We start from the raw sequence: 23,509 nt of genomic DNA on the forward strand, positions 1-23,509 counted from the left end.
TGGCAACCTATTTTAGGTTTCTTATTCTCATTCACGACACACTTAAGCTCATGTCCTTACTTTAATCTTTCATTAGTGTAGAAAGCTTCTGCAGCACTACAGGAAGCCCGGAAAGGATCAGTTAGGAAATTTGGGCCCTGAGCACAGTAGGCACTCAAGAAACATGTTTTTCAATGGAAGAAATGGACTTTCTACAGTAAAACAGTCACAGGGGAACCTTAAGTTATATATTTTGGAGTCAGGTGAAGAAAAATGAAAACTATATTCTTATTTTTTTCTATAGGATAACAGATGTCAAAACCTAGAGAAATACAATAAAAAAATATAATAAAAATAAATAAATAAATAATAGAAAAACCCCCTAGTGAAACTAAGACTGTTCTAAAGATTAATTTAAGCGTGGCTGTTTAACTTTTGCCTGTTTCACTAAATTTGTACATGTCTAAGGGTTATATACACATTAGTTTCTCTATCTGAACATCATCTTTCATCAAGGCTCTCTTCCTTGAATACTTCAGTATTTAAAACAAAGTATAATTAAACAGTGGTCACACAGAAATCTTTAAGATACTTTCAAATTTTTCTCAAACCTGCTGGCTCATGACAGTTATGGCATAACACGAAAAGGAAGAGTCAAAAAGGGGAGGAACCCTTTACACATTTAAGGCTTCAAAGCTGGGAAGAAGTAAAGGCCTGAAAGCAGCTTTTCTATCACCCCAGGATTACTCTCTACTTGATGGAAGCTCTCACAAGTTAAATTCATAAGGCCTCACATAGTACTTGAAATACAGTAAGAGTTGGTGAGTTACAGGTTTCTGAGTACTCTTACTTTCACAGGGTTTCTTTCTGGAATAAATCAAATAAAGGTTAAGGAGTGAATGAAGTTTTCTTTTCAAATTTCACATTAAATTTATACAGGTTATATCCACATTATGAATATGGATACTTCTGCTCAGTGGTATCTAACATACAAGCATATTGCACTTCTTTTGAATAATGTGTTAACACTCAAGAGTACAGAATAAAATTTGAATGATTAAGTTGTAACACCTAAATACAGTCTCCCACACCTATTAATTACGATGTTTGGCACCTGTATGAACACGCTGATGCTGAATAAGGTTTGTACTCTGAGTGAAGGTTTTACCACATATGCGGCATGCATAGGGCTTCTCTCCTGTGTGAATTCTCTGGTGTTGAATAAGGCATGTTCTCTGGCTAAAATCTTTATCACATTCATTACATTTATAAGGTCTTTCTCCAGTATGAGTCCTCTGATGCTGATTAAGTGATGAGGAATAAATAAAAGCTTTCCCACATTCATTACATTTATAGGGTTTCTCTCCGGTATGAATCCTTTGATGCTGAGTAAGATTTGCACCCTGCCTATATGCTTTCCCACATATGTTGCATTTAAAGGGTTTTTCTCCATTATGAATCCTCTGATGTTGAGTAAGGTGTACACTCTGGCTGAATGCTTTTCCACACACACTACATTTATATGGTTTCTCTCCAGTATGTGTTCTATGATGTTGAGTAAGATTTGCACTCTGGCTGAAGGCTTTCCCACATATTTTACATATGTAGGATTTCTCTCCAGTGTGAGTAGTTTGATGCTGAATAAGAGTTGAGGAATGAGCAAAGGCTTTTCCACATTCATTACACTTATAACACTTCTCTCCAGAATGAATTCTCTGATGTCGAATAAGGTAAGTACTCTGACTAAATACTTTCCAACACTCATTGCATTTATATGGTTTCTTTCCAGTATGTATTTTTTGATGTTGAAGAAGGTGTGTACTCTGACTGAAAGTTTTCCCACACTCATTGCATATGTAAGGTTTCTCTCCAGTATGAACTCTCTGATGATTAATCAGTGATGAACTGTGGCTGAAGGTTTTACCACATTCCAAGCATTTATATGGTTTCTCTCCAGTATGTGTCCTTTGATGTATAGTAAGGTGTGCACGCTGACTGAAGTCTTTCCCGCAGTCATCACACTTATATGGTTTCTCTCCTGTATGAATTCTCTGATGTATAGTAAGGTGTGCTCTCTGGCTGAAGGCTTTACCACACTGGTGGCACTCGTATGGTTTTTCTCCAGTATGCATTCTCTGATGTGCAATAAGGGATGAGAGGTGCCTAAACTCTTTCCCACATTCTTCACATTCATAAGATTTCTCTTTGGTATGGGTACTTTGGTGTTTCATGAGGGATGGGTATTTCCTAAACTTTTTCCCACACACATTACATTTATAAGGCTTCTCTCCAGGATAAATTTTCCTATGTACAATACCATATGAGACATGATTGAAGGTTACCTTGCCTTCATTATATATAGAAGTTTTATCATCTGACTCAGTATCAAACTGTATAATTAGGTTTGAGTGCTTTTCAAAATGATTCCCATATATATCATATTTACTAAGATACTCTTCTGTAGGATCATCTTCTTGTGAAAAAACTGACTTCAAACAGAAATTTCTTTCTCCAGAGGGAATTTTCCTGAAGGTATCTGGTGCTTGAGTCTCTAATCTGTCACCATAGTCATTTGGTTCTTCCAATTTGATGGTCTGGGTTCCACCTGTTGTGAGTTTAGGAATGTTTTTAACTGGATTACCCTCTTGGGCTTCTGTTTCCTGTCCTGAAATGAAAATAACATAAAAAGTTTTCTCTATTTGAAGAAAGGAAATTGCCAAAACAGAAGTAAAATAATGAACATGAATAAAATGTTTAAAAAGTTACAGTTCTGACAACCTCCTAACATGGTTCTTAGCTTGGGAAAAAAAGAATGAAAGGGCAGAAAAACAAACAACTAAATCAAAAAAGGAATGGCTCCTTGCTGTCCAACACGGGCACAGACTGAATCCAATAGGCTGGGTCAGGTGAGAGAGCTAGCAATGTGCAGGGTAACTGGGATGACCTCAATTATGTAATTATGTATAATTATATTACATTTTAATAATGCATTCATAAAGCAGGCATGTTATCATCACTCCTCCCAATCTACTCTGCACAATCCTACATAATGTCAAAAAAGTAATTTCATGGAGTGTTCTTTGTGTTTAGTATAGTATATTTAAATGCAGTTTAAATATACGTAGTAAGTCTCCTATAGCCTAAACCAATGGTTTTCAAAAGCGCAGTCACCAGACTAGTGGCATACATATCACTATCACCTGGGAACGCGTTAAATTATTGCCTTTCACCCAGACATACTGAATCAGAAAGTTTGGAAGTGAGGCAGGGTAATCTCTTTTTCAGCAAGCCCTCCAGGTTGTTTTGATGCACACCAAAGTTTGAGGATCAGTGGCATAAAGGATAAAAGTTAGAGACAGAAGAAAAGTTCCAAACACCTCCAACTTGGCATTCAGTCCCCAAATATTCAAGGCTTTTCTATTCTACTATATCTTCTAGCATACCTCATATTCAGCTTAACTTAAAGTTCAAAGTTATTCACCTAACTTAAAACTATTTCCTCATAAACTTCTATAGGTACCATGCTAATTCCAGACTCTATACCTTCTCTTTTGCTACCCTCCTCATGTATTAGAAAAGCTCATGTTCTCTCCTTCTTAGAATCCTAAGTGCAGATTGGGCTCAATCACGTAAAATTGTTTGTTTTTTTTTAGATTTACTTTTTTTTAGAAAGAGGGGGAGGGAGGGGCAAAGGAAAGGAGAGAAACATTAATGTGTGAGAGATACATGGTTGCCTCTTGCATGCCCCCAACTGGGAACCTGGCCTAAAACCCAGCCATGTGCCCTGACTGGGAATCGAACCAGTGACTTTTGGTTTGCAGGCTGTCTATCAACCCACTGAGCCACATCAGCCAGGGCTAAAATTGTCTTTTTTGTAGGTCAATATGGCTGAGTACCAGCAGTTTTATATGGTTCAAACTAATATAATGATGGGTCCATGACAGAAGTTGGCCTTACATTATTATTTCATAATTTTGTGTGTTTCTTATATTTCTAACCTATGTGCAAACTCTGGAACTAACTTATGATTCTTTTATACTTCCTTCAGAAAATGGCCCAAGACTAGTTATGGTGGCCACTCAACTGAATTGGTAAAATAAGACAGTAACTCGTTGTAAAAAGGTGAACTCAAATGAAAGCAAACACACACATACACCAAACAAATAAAAAAACTCTGACCCCAAACCTGCCTGCCAAGCAATCAAATATATACAGGCAAACCTTGGCGATATTGTGGGTTCAGCTCCAGACCACCGCAATAAAATGAGTCTCCCAATGCAGTGAGCCACATGAATTTTTGGTTTTTCAGTGTATATAACAGTTATGTTTATATTATAGCCTATTATGCGTGCAATTTATGATATCTAAAAAATGTACATACCTTATAAGACACTTTATTGTTAAAAAATGCTAACCATCATCTGAGTCTTCAATAGGTTGTAATCTTTTTGCTGGTGGAGGGTATTACCTTCAATTTGTGAAAATGCAGTATCTGCGAAGCTCAATACAGTGGAGCACAAAAGTGAGGTATGCCTGTATTTGTTGATGCCTATCATGTTTCCATTATGATAGTTTAAAATAAATTTCAGTTAGAGGTCCTTTCTCCTTTGAGATCAGGTGGGAAACATATAACTTGCAAATATTAAGAATTATTTAAGGGAATATAATTAAATATGAAGTTTATAATATAGCAAAAATGATACTGAGTAGTTCAGAAACTAAGATGCAGATCAAAGTATAGTAACCACAAATGTAATTATTCAATAGAATCATCCATTAATAAAGGAGTAGCTAGGATAGGGGATAATGGAATATTGGTAATTGATAAAAATTCTTAGGTAGGTCTATGTATATTGATATGAAAAGGTGTGCAGGACATATTATTAAGTGAAAAAAAGAAGTATGTAACAGTATGTAGAGCAGGAACCTACCTGTGTAAAGATATGCTAAATGTCTTATAGATATGCACATATACACATTACATACTGTAATGATAATCTAAGGGGAGAAGGCTCTAGTCATGGGTGAGGGGAGGGAGACATATATTTTATCTGGCTTACTTATAGTGCTTGAATTTACAAACTATTTTCATTACTTTGATTTAAATAAAAAAATCAGAGTTGACATTAGAAAATGCTTAGGAATAATGTTAAATGAAAAAAAGCAGTATCATATATAGTGTGAAAACTCATTAGACGTAGACAAATATTATCAAAATGCTAACAATGAGATTATAGGTTTAAAAAATATCTTCTAGCCCAGGAAGCTCAGAGTCCCAAAGAAGCTGGATCCAAGAAAGAACACACCAAGCCACATCATAATTAAATTACCCAAGATTAAAGATAAGGAGAGAATATTAAAAGCAGCAAGAGAAAAGGAGACAGTTACCTACAAAGGCAATCCCGTAAGACTATCAGCTGATTTCTCAAAAGAAACCTTGCAGGCAAGAAGGGGCTGGCAAGAAGTATTCAAAGTCATGAAAGACAAGGACCTACATCCAAGAATACTCTATCCAGCAAAGCTACCATTTAGAATGGAAGGGCAGATAAAGTGCTTCCCAGATAAGGTCAAGTTAAAGGAGTTCATCATCGCCAAGACTTTATTGTAGGAAAAGTTAAAGGGACTTATCTAAGAAAAAGATCAAAAATATAAACAGTAAAATGACAACAAACTCACAACTATCAACAACTGAACCTAAAAAACAAAAACAAACTAAGCAAACAAGTAGAACAGGAACAGAATCACAGAAATGGAGATCACACAGAGGGTTTTCAGCTGGGAGGGGGTGAGGGGAGGCTGGGGGAAAAGGTACAGGGAATAAGAAGCATAAATGGCAGGTACAAAAGAGGCAGGGGGAGGTTAAGAATAGTGTAGGAAATGGAGAAACCAAAGAACTTACATGTAGGACCCAGGGACATGAACTAAGGAGGGGAATACTGGAGGAAGGGGATGTGCAGGGTAGAGGGGGAAAATGGGGAGAAAAAAATGGGACAAGTGTAACAGCATAAGCAATAAAAAATATACTTAAAAATAAAAATAGGGTTTGAGATCAAAATTTTCTAATATTCAATAAATTGGCTATGACTTTTGTTGCTGTTTACAACTGTAGTTATATTACTTTTATAGAAAGTTAAAAACAGCTTTTTCAAATCAGATTTGTTACTACCCCCACCAACAAAAAAATAAAATGAGGATGTTAATGGACTGTGTAGGTAAATATGTATATATGCGTGTGTGAGATACACTCACACACAAACTATAAGATAGTATCAGAAGCTGAGTTTAATTTCTATGTCATCAGAATCAGTCTATGACAGACTTTTATATACCTGAAAAGGTTATAATTAACAAGCATAAAGTAACAAGTCTGAATAATGACCATAAAGAAGTTGCAAGTATAAAACATACATTTTTAAAACAATCAGTTTATTGGAAATTCAGAAATTGAGATAATTAAGCTGGGTTTAAATACGTGTATATAACTAACCAGAAAGAACTGGTTAGAAGCAGTATTTGTTGGTCAACAGGGTGAAACAAGGGTATGTATAGCTCGAATAGATCAATGTTGACCCAGGTAATCAAGGATGGCTTTGAGGGTGGACAGAGGTATGACTGGAATTGAACCTCAAAGAATGGTTAGGTCAAAGTTCTGAGACAGGAATGGCCATCAAAGACTAATCAACGTTCCGACTCTATGTGTGAACTATCAGTTTCTACTACCCGAAATATAACTGATTAGATATCCTAACCAGAGATTCAACTTATCATACATCACTGAGATGGAAAGAGAGCAAAAAGAGATGGTTTTCAAGTTAAAAAACAAGACAGGAAATCAGCCTGGCTCCTTGTGATAGCTCCTTAATCCTGTTGATGACCTTAAGCTTCCCCTTTGAGGGCACAAGGGGCTCAGGGAGCAGAAGAAAAAGCCCGGGGCTCACCTAAGGAGGGAAGGCTGACAGGAGTCATTACATACTCTGTATAAGGACAGGCTGGAAAACAAGACGGAAAAACCTCACCTCTACAACGGAAAAAGAAATTTGCCTTTTTCAGTGTTGGCGCTCACTGGCAGAAAAATTTACCCTCAAACTCCATGACCATAAACTGCGCCCTCTTGTGGCAATCCCGCCCTAATTTATGCCACCTGAGCAATCTCAAGGACCGCTCCCCCGCACCCCGCCCCAACCCTCACGCTCGCAAGCCAACTTGAAGTGCTTCCAGACTGGCGGCGCTGCTCAGAAGTCTGTCCTGACTCTAGTCCAGGCGTATTTCTGCTATGCCACAAATGTTTTCTCATTGTTCAGAGGGTGCTGAAAACATTCCCCAAAGCATTTGGTGTGCTACAGGTATATTTTGTGTCACTCTGCCAACTAAGGCAAATAAAGCCATAAATTATGAGAAGAACAAGCTTTTCAATTAGTGTGACCCTTGAAATACCCAATGACCAGATAAACTTTAAAAAGGGATAAAGTTTAAATCAGATAAAGTTGAAAAAAGTAAAGTAAGTCACTCTAAGGTAGCATGTTACAGTCTGTCACTATTGTTTAATTTACTGTTAATGCTGTATTCTAGCATCAATATTGGTAGACATACTAGAAGTCGGCGCGTTAAAAAACAGGAAAGCAAAATGCAAAAGTGCACTTCTTTTGTATACAAAAGGAGATGTGATTTTATCTATGACTTCTGCAAACAGAAACAAAGAAAAGAAAATCAGAAACAAATGAACATGGTTAACTACATGGAGTGAATGGAAACAGGGCAGAAGAGATGAGTGCATCCCTTTCTACATAGTTTTGACTTTTGAACCATGTTAATGTTTTTACATACTAAAAAATGAGATATTTAATAAAAAAGAATCACAAACCAAGGAAACACTAAAACTGGGCACAGAATCAAACAAACTTAACTATATATGTTAAGAGAACTAGAAGGAAGAATTCAAGTAGCTTCTGAACCCCGTATTCTGTATAGCCTTAGTGGGATACATTCTAAGGACAAAAAGGAAATTTGAAGGAACTCTGAACCCAGATAGTCTATTATTGGTACTGATATTGATGTAATTCTCAAACCGTTTCTGTGTGCATTATATGACACGGCAAATGTGTGAATATACTGATGTTGTTGGGAACCAGGTTATTCATCACATGGGAAAGGAAAGACAAAATGGAGGGATACGGGAAAAGTTAGAAGGATAAATTCAGGAGTCTGAAACTACATACATAATACATATGGGTTGGCAGAAGTAGACTTCAGTTGTTCACTGGAAACAGACATGCAGGTTCTGATTACTACAATAGGTTTATCAACTCAAAAGAACCTCACAATGGCACAGCGTACTTAGGTTCAACCTTGTTAAGTGCTCAGTGGCCAGCCTTCATTTTTACACACTGTTGTGGACTACTTGCTATGCGCAAGCACACTTTGGTGTGCCTTTTTCCATTTGAACAACTGTAAACCTACTTTTGCACATGCCTGTATTTCCCAGCTCTATTCACTGAACAGATTTAGAAGCAATGCCACCCCACAGCAGTGAGCACACTTACTGCCCAGATCCTAGTTTCTAAGTAATGTTTCTCCATTAAAGTGAACCTTGGTTCCTTAGGCAAATTCCAGGTCTAAGGAAGGCCCAAGGTGAGCCTAAAGAATATCTTGTGCCAGAAAGCAAAGAAATGCTCAAAGACCCATGGGGACATCTCTAAAGGTCACTGGACTTGGTATGAAAAGCTCCCATTGAGGCAGTCCAAGACGGTGATGTTAGAAGATCCAGAACTCACCTGCTTCCATGGACACACTGAATCTACAGCTACGAATGCAACAATTCCTTCTGAAAAAGACCCGGAAACTAGCTGAATAGCTGCTTCACATCAAAAAGGAAGAGGATCGCACTGAGGTGGGAAGAGGAGGATGAGAAACAGCCTCACCAAAAACCCCACCCACAGCATGGTGGCCCAACTGGCAGGATCTCACAAATCTGGAGCTTCTCCCTGAGGAGCAAGGGGTTCATACCCGCCTCAGGCACCCCAGCTCTTGGGACCAGCCCCCTAAACAAGTTGGCTTCAAAGCCAATGAAGCTCAAATCCATGAGGCCTGGGGGGCTGCAGCAAACTGAGACTGCTCTTGAAGGGCTTCTGCACAGACTCACTTGTCCCAAGGCCCCGCACAGAGCAGCAGTTCGACAAGTGCCCAGGCTGTAGGTGAAGGAAATTAACTTGCTAATCTTAAAGCATCTGCTGCGGGAGCAGGGCCTGCAGGAATTCTCTCTGGGGACAGAGGCACTGCTGGGTCTCATCCTTCACTCCCCCCACCCCGCCGCCAGGCTCACAGTGCCAGGGTCTCCAAGGGGGGAGCTTTTACATGTCTGGCCCCAGTTTTGGTGGTGGCAACACAGGGGACACCCCTCACGTACGTGGCTCTGGAGGCAAGGGGTACTTGTGTTCCGGGGTCCTATGGGACTGTTACAATGAGAGGGACAATTCGTGGCAAGCTGCCATCCCCAGGGCACCGCACAGACGACAAGCAGAAACATCATTCCAGTCTTCCTGTGAAAGATGCCTGCTTACTTGCCCTGGAGCTTTAGCCTGAAAGATACGCTGCAGGTGTGCCACACATGGAGGCTGCTGAGGTGCTCTCAGGGAACGTGTGCCGGGGGCCATCTCTGTGCTCGCCTGCTGCCTGTCACAGCTCACCAGTTCCTCCCAAGAAGGATCTTCTACATTCCTCTTGAGCCCTGATTTTTGCAACTGCTGCATGGGGGACACCTCCAGATCACCTACAGCTGTGATGCCAAAGGACTGCATATACTTGTATACTTTAAAACCTGCCTGAGGGTCAAATCATCATGAAACTAGGTGTTGACTGAGATTCCTCCCTCTGGAACATTACAGGTCTTGGCATCACGCCAACGACTGGAGCTATTACAAACAAATCAGGCTGGGCCCCGGCTGGTTAGCTTAGTTGGTTAGAGCATTGTCCTGATATGCCAAGGTTGTGGGTTCAATTCCAGGTCAGGGCACAGAAAAGAATTAACCAATGAATGCATAAATAAGTGGAACAATGAATTGATGTTTCTCTCTGTGTCCCTCCTTCCTTCCCTCTCAAATCTATAAATAAAAAGAAATAAAAAATTAGGAAAAAAACAAGTCAGGCTGTTTAGACAATCACAAAAATTCAAGAAACAACCAAGAACTAGGGTAAGATTGAACAGTAAGATTCATCTTCTACATGAGGCCACTCCTTCAAGACTGGAAGAGGCAACTGTTTTGCCTAATACATAGAAACACACACAGAAAAACATGAAAAATGTGGAAACAAAGAAATATGTTCCAAATGAAAGAATAAGAAAAAAAACCCTCTGGAAAAAACCTTAATGAAATGGACATAAGTAATTTACCTTATACAGTTCAAAGAACTGGTCATAAAAGTGCTCACTGAACTTGGGAGAAAAATGGATGAACATATTAAGACTGTCAACAAAAAGATATAAAATATAAGAAAATTCCAAACAGAAGTTACAGAGCTGAAGTAACCGAACTGAAAAATACTCTACAGTGGTTCAAGGCCGACTAGAGGAAGCAGAAGAGAAAAATGGCGATCTTGATGTCAGAGCAGTGGGGCTCACCCAAAGAAAGCATCAAAAAGGAAGAAATTTTAAAAGTAAAGATAACAAGATACTTATGGGACAATATAATGCAGAATAACATTCACATTATAGGACTCCCAAAAGAGAAAAATAACGGTACAGAAGGCTTATATGAAGAAATAACCACTGAAAACTTCCCTAATCTAGGGAAGGAAACATATCCAGATCCAGGAAGTCAAGAGAGTTACAAATAAGACCAGCCCAGTGAGAGCCACACCAAGACACATTACAATTAAAATATCAAAAGTTAAAGATAATCTTAAAAGCAGCAAGAAAAAAATCAACTTGTTACATATAAGGGAACCCCCACAAGGCTATCAGCAGAGTTTTCAACAGAAACTTTGCAGGTGAGAAGGGCCTGATATACCTGCATTATATATTCAACATGCTGAAAGGAAAATACTTCCAACCAAGAATACTCTACTCAGCATTTTCCAGACAAGTAAAAACTAAAGGAATTCACCACTAAACTAGCCTTACAAGAAATGTCAAAGGGATTTCTTTAAGCTGAAATGATAGGGCACTAATTACTAACAAGAAAACATATAAAAGTATAAATTTCACTGGTAAAGTTAAATATATGGTAAAGGTAGTGAGTTAATCACATATAGAGCTAGTATAAAGACAAAACAGTAAAAATAACTGTAACTTATAAGTTAAAGGATACACAAAATAAGGTGTAAATCTGACATCAATAACATAAACATCAAGGGGAATAAAAATGAAGTCTTAGAATGTGTTCAAATTTAAATTATCAACATAAAATAGACTGTTATAAATATAGGTTGTTATATGTATAAGCCTCATGGTAACCACAAAGGAAAAAACCTATAATAGATAAATAAACCAAAGATAACGAGAAAGCAATCTAAACGTAAGACTAATGAAAAATCATCAAACCACGTAGCCCTGGCCGGCTAGCTCTCTTGGTTGGAGCATCATCCCGATACGCCAATGTTGTAGGTTTGATCTCTGGTCAGGGCACATACAAAATACAAGAAGCAACAAATGAATGCATAAATAAGTGGAACAATAAAGTGATATTATTCTCTCTCCCCCTGTTCAACCCTCCCTTCTTTTGTCTCTCTACAGTCAATTTATAACAATTTTTAAAAAAGACATTCTTTAAAAAAAAGAAGTCATCAAACCACAAAGAAAAAGAGGAAGAAGGAACAGAGGGAACTATAAAACAAACAGAAAACAATGAACAAAATGGCAATAAACACATATCTATCAATATTTACTTTAAATATAAATGGACTAAATTCTCCAATCAAAAGACATAGCATGGTTAAATGGATTAAAAAACCCAAGACCTATCTCTATGCTGCCTATAAGAGACTCACTTCAGATATATCCACAGACTGAAAGTGGATAGAAAAGATGCTCCATACAAATGAAAATCAAAAGAAAACTGGGGTAGCTATACTTGTATTACACAAAACATACTTTAAAATAAAGACTGTGACAAAGAAGCACATTACATTAACAATAAAGGGATCAATCCAATAAGAAGATACAACATTTATAAATATTTATGCACCAAAGAGCACCTATGTAACACAAATATTAGAAGACCCAAAGGGAGAGACAGATAGCAATACAATAATAGTAGATGACGTTAATACCTTACTTAGATCAATGGATAGATCATCCAGACAGAAAATGAACAAGAAAACATCAGCCTTAACGAGCACATTAGAGCAGATGGACTTGAAATATACACTACATGCCATCCAAATGCAGAACACACATTCTTCTCAAGTGCACAAGAAACATTCTCCAGGATAGATCATGTTAGGCCACAGAACAAGTCTTAATAAATTTAAGAAAATTAAAATTATATCAAGCATCTTTTTCGACTACAATTGTATAAGACTAGAAACCAATTACAAGAAGAAAACTGGAAAAAAAAAATCACAATTAGGTGTGGATTAAACAACATGCTAGTGAACAGCCAGTGGGTTAACAAAGAAATCGAAGGAGAAATCAAAAACCACATTCATACAAAAAACATACTAAAATTTCTTGGAGGCAGCAAAAGCAGTTATAAGAGGGAAGTTCGTAGTACTACACACCATACACACAAAAAAACACACACAAGAAAAATATCAAACAATCTAACTTTATACCTCAAAAAATTAGGAAAAGAGAATGAATAAAGCTCAACATTAGTAGAAGGAAGGAAATAAAGATCAGAGTAATAATAAATGAAATAGACACTGAAAAAATACACAAAAAAGACAAACCTCTGGTTAGACTCACCAAGAAAAAAAAAGAGGGCTCAAATAAATCAAATTAAAAATAAAAGAGGAGACATTGTAACTACCACAGAAATACAAAGGACATAAGGGACTACTATGAGCAATTATGCGTCAAGAAATTGGACAATATAGAATAAATGAATACATTCCTTGGAACATTTCAAGACTGTATCATGAAGGAGAAAATCAGAATAGATGATTACTAGCAAGGGGACTAAATCAGTAATCAAAACCTCCCAAGAAACTAAAGTCCAGAACAGATGGTTTCAATACCGATTTTCAAAAAATTAAAGAGGACAAAAATGCTTTCAAATACATTTACGAGGACAAAATTACCTTCATACCAAAACCAAACAAGGACACCACAAGAAAGGAAAAATACAGGCCAACATCCCTGAAGAACACAGATGCAAAAATCCTCAACAAAAAATTAGCAAACCTAATTCAACAATACTTTAAAGGGATCATTTACCACAATCAATTGGGATTTACTCCAGGGATTCAAGAATGATTCAACATCTGCAAATCAATTGTGATACATCACATTAACAAAATGAAATATAAAAATCACATGATCATCTCAGAAGATGCAGAAAAAGCATTGACAAAATTCAGCATCCTTTTATGATTAAAACTCTCAACTACGTGGATACAGAAGGAACATACTTCATCACACCATATAAGACAAGCTAACGGCTGACATCATATTCAATGGTGAAAAGCTGACAGTTTTTCCTCTAATATCAGGAACACAATTGGGATGCCCACTCTGCCACTTTTATTCAACATAGTATCAAAAGTCCTAACTAGAGCAATAAGGCAATAAAAATAAATAAAAAGCATCCAAATTGAAGAGGAAGAAATAAAACTGTTCTTATTTGTAGTTGACATAATTTTATATATAAAAAACTCTAATGACTCCACCAAAAAACTGTCAATACAAAATCAGTATACAAAAATCTGTTGTGTTTCTATACACTAACAACAAGCTATCAGAAAGATAAATTAAGAAAATAATTCCAATTATAACTGCATCAAATGAATAAATTACCTACAAATAAATTTAACCAAGGAGGTAAAAGACCTTTGTACTAAAAGCTGTAAGACACTGCTGAAAGAAATTGAAGACAACACGAATAAATGGAAAGATATTCCATGCTCATGGACTGAAAGAATTAATATTGCTAAAATGTCCATACTACCCAAAGCAATCTACAGATTCAACACAATCTCTACCAAAATTCCAATGCCATTTCTTACAAAAATAGAAAAGACAATCCTAAAATTTGTATGGAACCACAGAAGACCTCAAATAACCAAAGCAAACGAGAAAGAACAATACTAGAAGCAACATACTTCCTGATTTCAATCTATATTAAAAAGCTATAGTAATCAAAACAGTACGGCATAAAAAAAAGACACATAGATTAACAGAACAGACTAGAGAACCCAGAAATAAACCCATGCATATTTAGTCAATTAATGTACAACAAAGGAGGCAAGAATATACAAAGCAGAAAAGACAGTCTCTTTAATAAGAGGTGCTGGGAAAACAGGATAACCATATGCAAAAGAATGAAACTTGACCACTATCTTACATCATACACAAAAATTAACTCAAAATGAAGACTCGACTGTAAGACTGGAAACAATAAACTCCTGTAAGTAAACACAGGCGAGCCATGGCTGGTGTGGCTCAGTGGATTGAGCACCAGCTTGCGAACCAAAGGAACACCGGTTCGATTCCCAGTCAGGGCACATGCCTGGGTTACAGGTCAGGTCCCCAGTGGGGGGCGTGTGAGAGGTAACCCCACATTGATGCTTCTTTCCCCCTTTTTCTCCGTCCCTTCCCCTCTGTCTAAAAATAAATAAAATCTTTTAAAAAAAGAAATAGAAAAGAAAACATAGGTGAAAGCTCCTTGGCATCAGTCTTGGCAATGATTTTTTGAATTTGACTTCAAAAGCAAAGGAAACAGAAGCAAAAATAAACAAGTGGGACCAAATCAAACTAAAAAGTTTCTGAACAGCAAAGAAAATCATCAATAAAATGACAGAGCAACCTACTTTTTTTTACAGAGAATGGGAGAAAATATTTGCAAACTATGTATCTGATAAATATATAAAGACCTCATACAACTTAAAAGAAAAAAAAGAAAACAAAAGAAACCAATCAGTTAGAAAATGGACAGAGGACCTGAATAGACATTTTTCCAAAGAAAACACAGATGGTCAATGGGCACATGAAAATCTACTCAGCATCACTAACCATCTCAAAACCACAATGAGATAATTACCTCATACATGTTATAATGGCTATGATAAAAAACACAAGAAATAACAAGTGTTGGCAAGGAAGTGGACTGGTGGTGGGAATTTAAATTGGTGCAGCCCCTATGGAAAACAGTATGAAGGGTCCGCAAACAATTAAAAATAGAATTGCCATATGATCCAGCAATTCCATTTCTGGATACACACACACGAAAAAAATGAAACCACTAATTTAAAAAGATACATGCACGCCCACGTTCATGGCAGTGTCCATCAATGGATGACTGGATAAAGAAGATGTGGTGTATAGATGTTAACAGAAAACTCCTCAACCATAAGAAATGAATCCTGTTATTTGCAACAACATGGATGGGGTTTGAGGGCATCGTGCTAAGTAAAATACAACAGAGAAAGACAAATACTGTATGATTTCACTCATATGTGGAATCTAAAAAAACAAGACAGAAACACCAACACATCAAAGAAAAACAAAAACAAAATGCCAGCCTCCTAGATATGAAGAACAGACTGGTGGTTGCCGAAGGGGCAGGGTATGTGGGCAGTGGTGGTGGGAGAAATGGGTGAAGGAGTCAAAAGGTACATACTTTCAATAATGAACTCAATAAGCCTTGGGGATGTAACATACAATACGGTGACTGCAGTTAATAAAACTAGAATGCATATTTGAAAGTTTCTAAGAGAGTAAATCTTAAAGTCTTCATCTTTGTCCTGGCTGGTGTAGCTCAGTGGATTGAGTGCTGGCCTGCGAACCAGAGGGTCGTGGGTTTGATTCCCAGTCGGGGCGCATGCCTGGGTTGTGGGCCACAATCCGAACTGGGGGCATATGAGCGGCAAATACACATTGTTGTTTCTCTCCCTTTCTTTCTCCCTCCCTTCCTCTCTCCCTACAAGTAAATATATAAAATCTTAAAAAAAAAAAGTTTTCATCACACACAAAAATTTGTAACTATGTATTGTAACAGATGGTGATTAGATTTATTGATGATAATTTTGGATTGTATACAAATATAAAATTATTATATGGTATACCTGAAACTAATATAATGTTTTATGTCAATTATACCTCCATTTAAAAAAAGTCTTATATTGCCCAAATTTGGGACAATTGAGCATCAAAAATAGAACCTCCTCAAACTCGAATGAACTAATAACACATTGAATTTTTTAAAATTCCATTAGTCTGTAGTGATACATACACATAAAAATGGAGTGGGAGAAGAGACAGTTATTTTCTACAGAAGAATGCTATTAATCATTTAGAAGGGACGGCTGAATTAGAAAATCACATTTTGTAACCAGCAATGTAATAAAGCAAGGATCATCAGTACATGTTAAGAACCTTAAACAAAACGTTATGAGGGAATAGAGCAGTCATGTGGCATCTAAGCATCAATCCACAGATTCTTACTAATTAGAAAGAAAAAAAAAGCACCTTTAGCTTAGCACCTAAGCAAAGCACCTAAAATGGAGAGATCGGGCACACAGCACCCTAACCAAACTGAGGGTCATCAATAATGAGACAAACCACATTACGTGTCTCCCGAGGGAATGCAATGGAAAGTACACACTTGCATGAAGTACTTCTGGCAAAAATGCTTAATCTGAACCTAATCATGAGGAAATAATCAGGCAAATGTGGGTCATTTTTTTAAAAAAACCTGGCCTGGATCCTTCAAAAAATGTCAACATCATGTAAAAGTAAAGGAAAAAAAAAAAAAAAAAAGAAAAGGCTAGGGAAGAGTTCTAGATTCAAAGGGACCAAGACACAGGATAACCAAGTGGAGCATGTGACTCCTGACTAGATCCTGGACTCGGGAGACAAACATCTGTAAAGGACATTTTGGGACAGTTAGAGAAATCTAAGTATGTGACTATACAAAAGTAACATTCTTGTATCCACGTTAAGTATTTGGAGGGAGAGAATGGTGGTGCACCTACGTCAGGGGGACGTTCACGTTCTCAGAAGATAAACGGAGAAATACTCAGGAGTGAAACGTCATGATGCCTGCAACTAATTTTCAAATGGTCCAGTGCAAAAACAAAGCCCGTGTGTGCGCATGTAAGAGATACGGCCAAAGTGGCTGAATGAGGATAACTGGTGATTCCAGGTAAAAAATATATAGGTGTGCGATGGACTGTTCCTGCCAACTTTTATGCTTTGAAATCTTTCAAAATAAAGTTGTTGTGAAGGAAGAAAGGAACGGGAACCATCAAAAGTCCATCAATAGGGACAAGGTTCAGTAAAATACGGGACACACAAAATTTGATGCAGATACAAACTCTTTACATACTCATTTGGAACACTTACCAAGATATATTTGTAAGTAATGAGGGCAAAGTACAAAACTGTGCACAGTATGCTACACACAGACAAATATTTTCATATTGACTTTCTATGCAAACCAAACAAAATAAATACCTGTAAGAATAAACTAGAAACAAATTAACAGTGGTTCTGTGTTGGGGAGATGTAGGAACTGGGTGAATGTGATACACACATGAAAGACTTTGTTTGGCTTTTTATGAAATTTAAAAAGATATTTTATATATGAAAATTTTTGCCTTGTGAATAAATTGTCTTTTTAAATAATTAGAAAATAAAAAAGAAAGAAATGAGTTAGGGGAGTAGAGGCAGGGGGCTACAGGGTTTTGTCAGTAAGTAAAAGAAACTCAAAAAGGAAGGTGTGAAATTGAAGATGTTAGAACACATGCACGCACGCCTGAATGGAGGGGGAGGGAACAATGGCACAAGGAACGCCTCAGAGCGCCACGGTGTGGGACTCAAGGGTCACGGGGAAAGATGCAGCGACGCGCAGGGAAAAGGTGTGAAAACGATGCCTGGGAAACCGCTTCCTCCAGACGGCTTCTGTGGGGAAGTGATGCCCAACAGCCGAGGGCTCTTGACAGACGGGGATGTCTTTGTGGAAAGTGACTTGGCCATATTTAAAAATCTATCTCACCACACTTACGCATGCCAGCTCTTCTCTCACCTGGACTAGGGCCTTCTAAGATTTCTTTTATCACCATCCATGGTTCTTCCAATATGGGAATCACAGTGGGTCTGTATACTGTCAGTCCTGTTCAGGAGGAATATAATGAGTCTTATCCTGAATATAAACATTAGTTCAAATTTTATTACCGGACTTCTTATCCACATGGATAGACCTTTATAGGAAAACAGTTCATAGATGCGATCTAATTAATTAGGTCCTTGTCCTTTTCAGGCTAGGGTAGAAATTTCCTGGCACCCCAGCGGGTATGTGCATAGAGGTCAGCATCAGGTGGCAGCCCTGTGAAGCTGCACCAGCTTTCAACGATCTTCCACTTAGAAACCTTTCCCTTGGGAAAAAGAGAATAGAACACAGCCACTTTTGCACCCAAGTGGGATGAGCACAACTGATCTCTGGACTCCATTCTTAGCAAAGTACTTCAGAGACCCAACGCCCCTTTAACGACAGAGGGGAAAATAAAAAAGATACTCTGGTGGATGTCCTGGGAGGAGGAGTGGGTATAAATGATGCTTACCTAGAGAAACCATGTTCCAATAGTTCTGTAATGTCACAGTTTTGTACAATTCCTTCTGGACGGGACGCATTAGCTGCCAGTCCTCCTGGGTAATATCCACAGCCACATCTCTGAACGTCATTGATTCCTAAAATGTCAAATATAGCTTAGCTTGGTTCAAGAACTAGCAGGAGGGGGACAGTGTTGACCCCAGGCGTGTGTGTGGTGGGGAGAATCACACAGGCTTGAGCTTTGGTGGGGCCCTAAAGGTGTTCTAGGCAAAACTTTCACCCAGTGTGTAGATGAGCACACCTGAGTGGCCTTAAAGGAACGTTTGAATATAAAATAGAATTTATTGTTTTCACCTGCCACTAGTGCATATATTGGGGTCTCTATCTTAAAGAAGGGTTTTAAACACAGATGACACAGAACGGAATGGTTTTGCTGCGGGGGCAGGGAGCAGGGCAGGGGAGAGAGATGGGGGGACACTGGGACAGCTGCAATCGAACAATAAAAAAATACATAAATAAAGATCCACTGCTATCTGCAAAAAAAGAGAAAGAGAATAAATCTGCTGTGTTCTCAGTTGAAATTTTAAGCTGTTTTGTGTGCTCTCTGATGCAAGGCAGAGGCTTGCCTCTTTTCCATTACTGTTGAACCTCTGTTTTTTTAGATACATTTTGTATCCCTCTTTGTTCTTCCTTTTGTTAAAAAAATTCCTTGATTACACTTACATAGTTTTCAAATAAACTTTAAGTTTCTTTAAAAAATTATATCAGGACTTTGAAATCATATTAATTTTGTAAGTTATGAACAACTGACGGTTTTACAATATTCGAGACTTCTTTCATACCTTATAGAATGATGTAAAACATGAAGGTACTACAAAATTTATACCGTTTTGTCCTAGCTGCCTTAAATTTGTGGGAGGTAATACTGTGAATGAATTTTTTATCTCATTTTATCACCTAATTTTTATATAGAGTTAAAATGATTAATTTTTGTATGCCATTTTCTGTAGCAGTCACTTCAAATTTTTTATCACTGTTTCAACAGTTTTTTCTCTTCATTTTCTTAGGTTTTTCAGGTAAACATTCGTATTACCCATAAATAATTTTACATTGGTTATCAGTTTCAGACCATGTATATTTTTACAGTAAACCTTTCTCTTGTGGTGGCCTGAGTTACTCTTCCTTAAAGTGACACATACTCATGATCACAAGTAACACTATATTTAGTCCATGGCCTTTAATTACTTGGTAATGAGTAAAAATAGTATTAGTAACTATTGTTTATCCTACCGTGATCTTATTGATCACACACTGTAGTCCAGCATAACAAGTCTCACAATATTTAATCCTCATAATCTAAGAGAAATATTCTACTTATTAGAGTCAAATCACTCAGTCTGAGCGGTTAGGTATCTTGCCCCAAAAAACAGGTCCAGTGGCAGAACCAGGAACCAAACCTGTACCCATCTGGCTGTGCAGGTCAATCTCTTAACCTCAATGCGATATTGCTGCCTTAATGTCAAAAAGTGAGAGAAGGCAATGCCATTTCCTACACAGGGCATCCACCTACCCTACCAGGCCCAGGTGATTTAAGGAGAAAAACTGAGGCTTAGGCCTTTGATAGAACTTTTGGGGTCACTGAAGTCAGAGGGCCAGGATAGAAAATGTCACCACACTCTATGAAGGCATTTTAAAATCACAGAAGACACTAAAACTCACTTTGGTCACCAGATCATTTAGCCACCCTGCCTGGAAAGCATGTCTTCCTTTGAGGTCTTCCTCTGGGGTCTCTTGGGAAAGGGCAGAGTTCTGAGGATCAGCTACGGAAGAGAAAAAGACCATGATGGAGATTAGTCCTGTTTAAATTGCCTAGGGAACTAAACACCAGATAGATGCCTGCACTTTCTTAACATGAGAAGTGAGAAGGAAACCAAACATAGCATCCCTGCTTCAAAAAATGAGCAGAGCCCTAACCAGTGTGGCTCAGTTGGTTGGTGTTGACCCGCAGGGTGAAATGTTGCTGGTTTGATTTCTGGTCAGGGCGTGTGTGAGAGGCAACTGATCGATGTTTCTCTCCCTGTCTTTCTCCCTCCCTTCCCTTCTCTCTTAAAAAAAAAAAAAAATCAGCAGAAAGAGGCAATAATTCATCCTAAGACATTAGTGAAGACGTCAAAAATAAGTCTGCTCTGAGACTTAAGTATATGTACCAAATTCATAATTTTCTACTAACCCCTCGTGTGATATAAATTTTGAACTGTGTCCTCACTAAATAAGGAAATGTCCTCTGGACCCTTTTCTACCTATTTGGAAGTAGGTTACTGTAGACTCCAATTCACAAAGCAAATAATTTGTTGGCAGAATGGTTCAAACATCTGCAGGTAAATCTCCTGAGGGCTCACGAGGGGATAAATGGTTGTGTCCAGTCACTGTTTTATGACACATCTCCTCTAGGTGTAGATAATGTTTATTTGGTTCCAAGAAATCTGAAGGGCAATACCACACAGGATGGGGCTCATGTTAAGCCTGTTCTCACTCACTGCCCATCCTTATCCCAACTGCTCTAACAGGCTGCTTTCTGATATGCTTGCCGTCTTCTGTAAACACCCAGGATTCCTCCCCTCTGCTCTGTAATTCTCACCTTCATCTTCTAGAATCTGAGTCAAATCCTCCACCAAAGCCACCACTTCCTCGCTGCTCCCTGGGTACTGAGACTTTACCCAAGTCCTAACCTCCCCAGGCAGGATGGTCAGGAATTGCTCCAGCACCAGCAGCTCCAGGATTTGTTCCTTTGAGTGAATCTCAGGTCTCAGCCACTTAAGGCAGAGCTCTCGGAGCTGATTCAATGCTTTTCGAGGACCAGCCAGGTCTGGGTACGGAAAATTCCTAAAATTCTGTCGACAAGTCTCAGTGTCACGCAAGAGTCTTGAAGCAAGGGTTTCCTTTTCAACACTGTGGGGTCCTCTCTGAGCTTTGTCTGGCTTCCACATTAGAAAGATTTGGGAGCGTGAAGAACTGGTCATCCTCTTGCTTGGGGCTGACATTGCAGCGGAGGCAATCTGGCGATATCCTTTATTTCTCTAGCAGTGAGCCAACTGCTTAAGTCTCATCTTAGAGCCACGATGACAAGGGCACATCAGAGTCAAGGTAGAGCCATCAGCCTTAGTTACAAATTCTGAGCCTAGAACTTGCAGGGATGGTTAGGAAACCCTGAAACACAAGATGAGACCACAGAGTCAAGAATTCCTGGTGCTCTCCGCTATACATATGCACAAACAGAAACAGACTATCCAGTGTGCACAATCACAGACAGATTTTACCTTGGTCTCCTTCCCTTATATCTTTAGACGTATAAAAGGGCCATCCATTTACCTGCTTTGCATACGAATGCCAACCAATCCTAGCTTTTCACTATCCCAGGGCAGGGGAGACAAGCGGGCAGGACTGGAAAGAAGTAGAAAAGGTTGGTACGATTTGAAGCCCTTTTAAGTGTTTCTAAAGGAGAGAATTCCTTAAGAATAAATTTGAAGCCAGGATCCCCAAAGAAAACCTCAAACAGGCCTGACCTGCAGAAGAACCCCTAACACCAGTCCACGGGCGCCAGCTCTGAGCCCTCCTCAACCAGTCGTGTCACCAAGCCGAACAGTTTACAAGGTCCTGCACAGCAGGTGCGCTGGCCTCGCCTCCCGTCGCCTCCCCTTTCCGGCGGGTCTCCACCAACTCCTCTTCTTCTGGAGAGTCGCGGGCAGCGGGAGTCGGAGCCAGGCGACGCGCTGTGCTGGGGCTGGACCCCCCACAGCAGCAATCCCCCTGCGTTCACCTCCCCGCAGGCCGCGAGCACGGCCGCCCGTGCATGGATCATGGATCGGCTAGGGCTCCGGCCCTGACCGCGCGGACACTCGGCCCCGGCGCCGCGACATCATTACCTGCGGCTGGGACCCGGCGGACGCGCAGCCGAGAGGCCCCGGGCAACAATGGCGGCGGGGGCGCGTTCGCGGGCGCCTGCGTGGCGGGCTCAGTCCCGCGCTGCAGAGGAGCCTCTAGCTCCGCCACTTCCCTTCCCCGGAAAGCACAACGTATCTCGGCGAGGAACAGCGCGTTCCAGCCCAGTACTGAGAAGCCCGGCCCGGAACCTACGGCGCCTCGGCTTCGCCGAGACCTCGCCTCGGGGCCACTGCGCATGTGCACGAGGCGAACGCTGCGCGTCCGCTGAGCCAATCGGAAACTGCTCCCCGGGCCTCCTTCGCCTCTTTCTTTGGGCTTGTCGCCATGGCAACCTCCTCCGCCCTATCACTGTGACTTGCTCATTCGCCTTCTAGGCTCTGAATGGAACCTTAAAGATTCCCTGGTCAGACTCAGGTCTAGCAGACGGCTTTGGAGGCTGAGATGCTACCAGCATTTTGCTGGGGAAGGAGGGAGGATTCGGATGGGGAGGGTTGGAGCCCCGCGCTAATTAATCAGAATAAACCTGGTGCTAGAGGTCCCGGAGGAAGGGTGGGCAGAGAGGATGCAGGTCCAAAAGCAAAAAGACTCGAAGTGCTGGTTTGGGATTTACTGTAAATAAACATTCAGTCTTAAAGGCTCTGACTTCCTCTTCAGGAAACTGATTCTGAGACTCCCAGATTAGAAACGAGCATGTTGTTTGTAAGAGGCTAAAAACACAAAATGCTTGAAAATAAAAGGATAGAAAAACATATTCTAGGTGTTCCTGTAGTCTACTGCTGTTTTGGCAAACTACCCCCAAAATTAATGGTTTTATAGAACAACCACTTAGCCCTGACTGGTGTGGTTCAGTGGGCTGGGCGTTGCCTTGCAAACGGAAAGGTCGC

At 39.4% G+C, this 23,509-nt stretch overlaps 2 protein-coding genes across 4 annotated transcripts in view; one reads left to right on the forward strand and one right to left on the reverse strand.

The window, feature by feature from the left end:
- UBB (ubiquitin B) overlaps window positions 1-16,889 on the forward strand; it is a 139,877-nt gene extending 122,988 nt beyond the window's left edge. For both annotated transcript variants that reach the window (XM_054571206.1, XM_054571205.1), the window contains exon 3: window positions 16,873-16,889. The gene's annotated coding sequence lies outside the window, so the exon portion shown is untranslated. The remainder of the gene's footprint in view (window positions 1-16,872) is intronic.
- ZNF287 (zinc finger protein 287) lies at window positions 722-22,649 on the reverse strand. Of its 2 annotated transcripts, XM_054571200.1 has the most exons (6): window positions 22,607-22,649; window positions 21,322-21,890; window positions 20,403-20,503; window positions 18,694-18,820; window positions 18,159-18,245; window positions 722-2,644 (listed from the first exon to the last, which is right to left on the reverse strand). In XM_054571200.1, the coding sequence occupies exons 2-6, from the start codon at window positions 21,722-21,724 to the stop codon at window positions 1,074-1,076; spliced, it is 2,289 nt and encodes a 762-aa protein (XP_054427175.1). In that variant the 5' UTR covers window positions 21,725-21,890; window positions 22,607-22,649; the 3' UTR covers window positions 722-1,073. The 2 variants fall into 2 exon arrangements, with proteins under 2 accessions (XP_054427175.1, XP_054427176.1); XM_054571201.1 differs by lacking the exon at window positions 22,607-22,649 and having other exon boundaries at window positions 21,322-22,201.
- Window positions 22,650-23,509: the final 860 nt, after the last annotated feature.

Source organism: Pteronotus mesoamericanus, unplaced genomic scaffold (assembly GCF_021234165.1).
Source record: "Pteronotus mesoamericanus isolate MK-2021 breed Mesoamerican mustached bat unplaced genomic scaffold, CSHL_Meso_final contig_22, whole genome shotgun sequence".
In the NCBI taxonomy this organism is placed as follows: domain Eukaryota; kingdom Metazoa; phylum Chordata; class Mammalia; order Chiroptera; family Mormoopidae; genus Pteronotus; species Pteronotus mesoamericanus.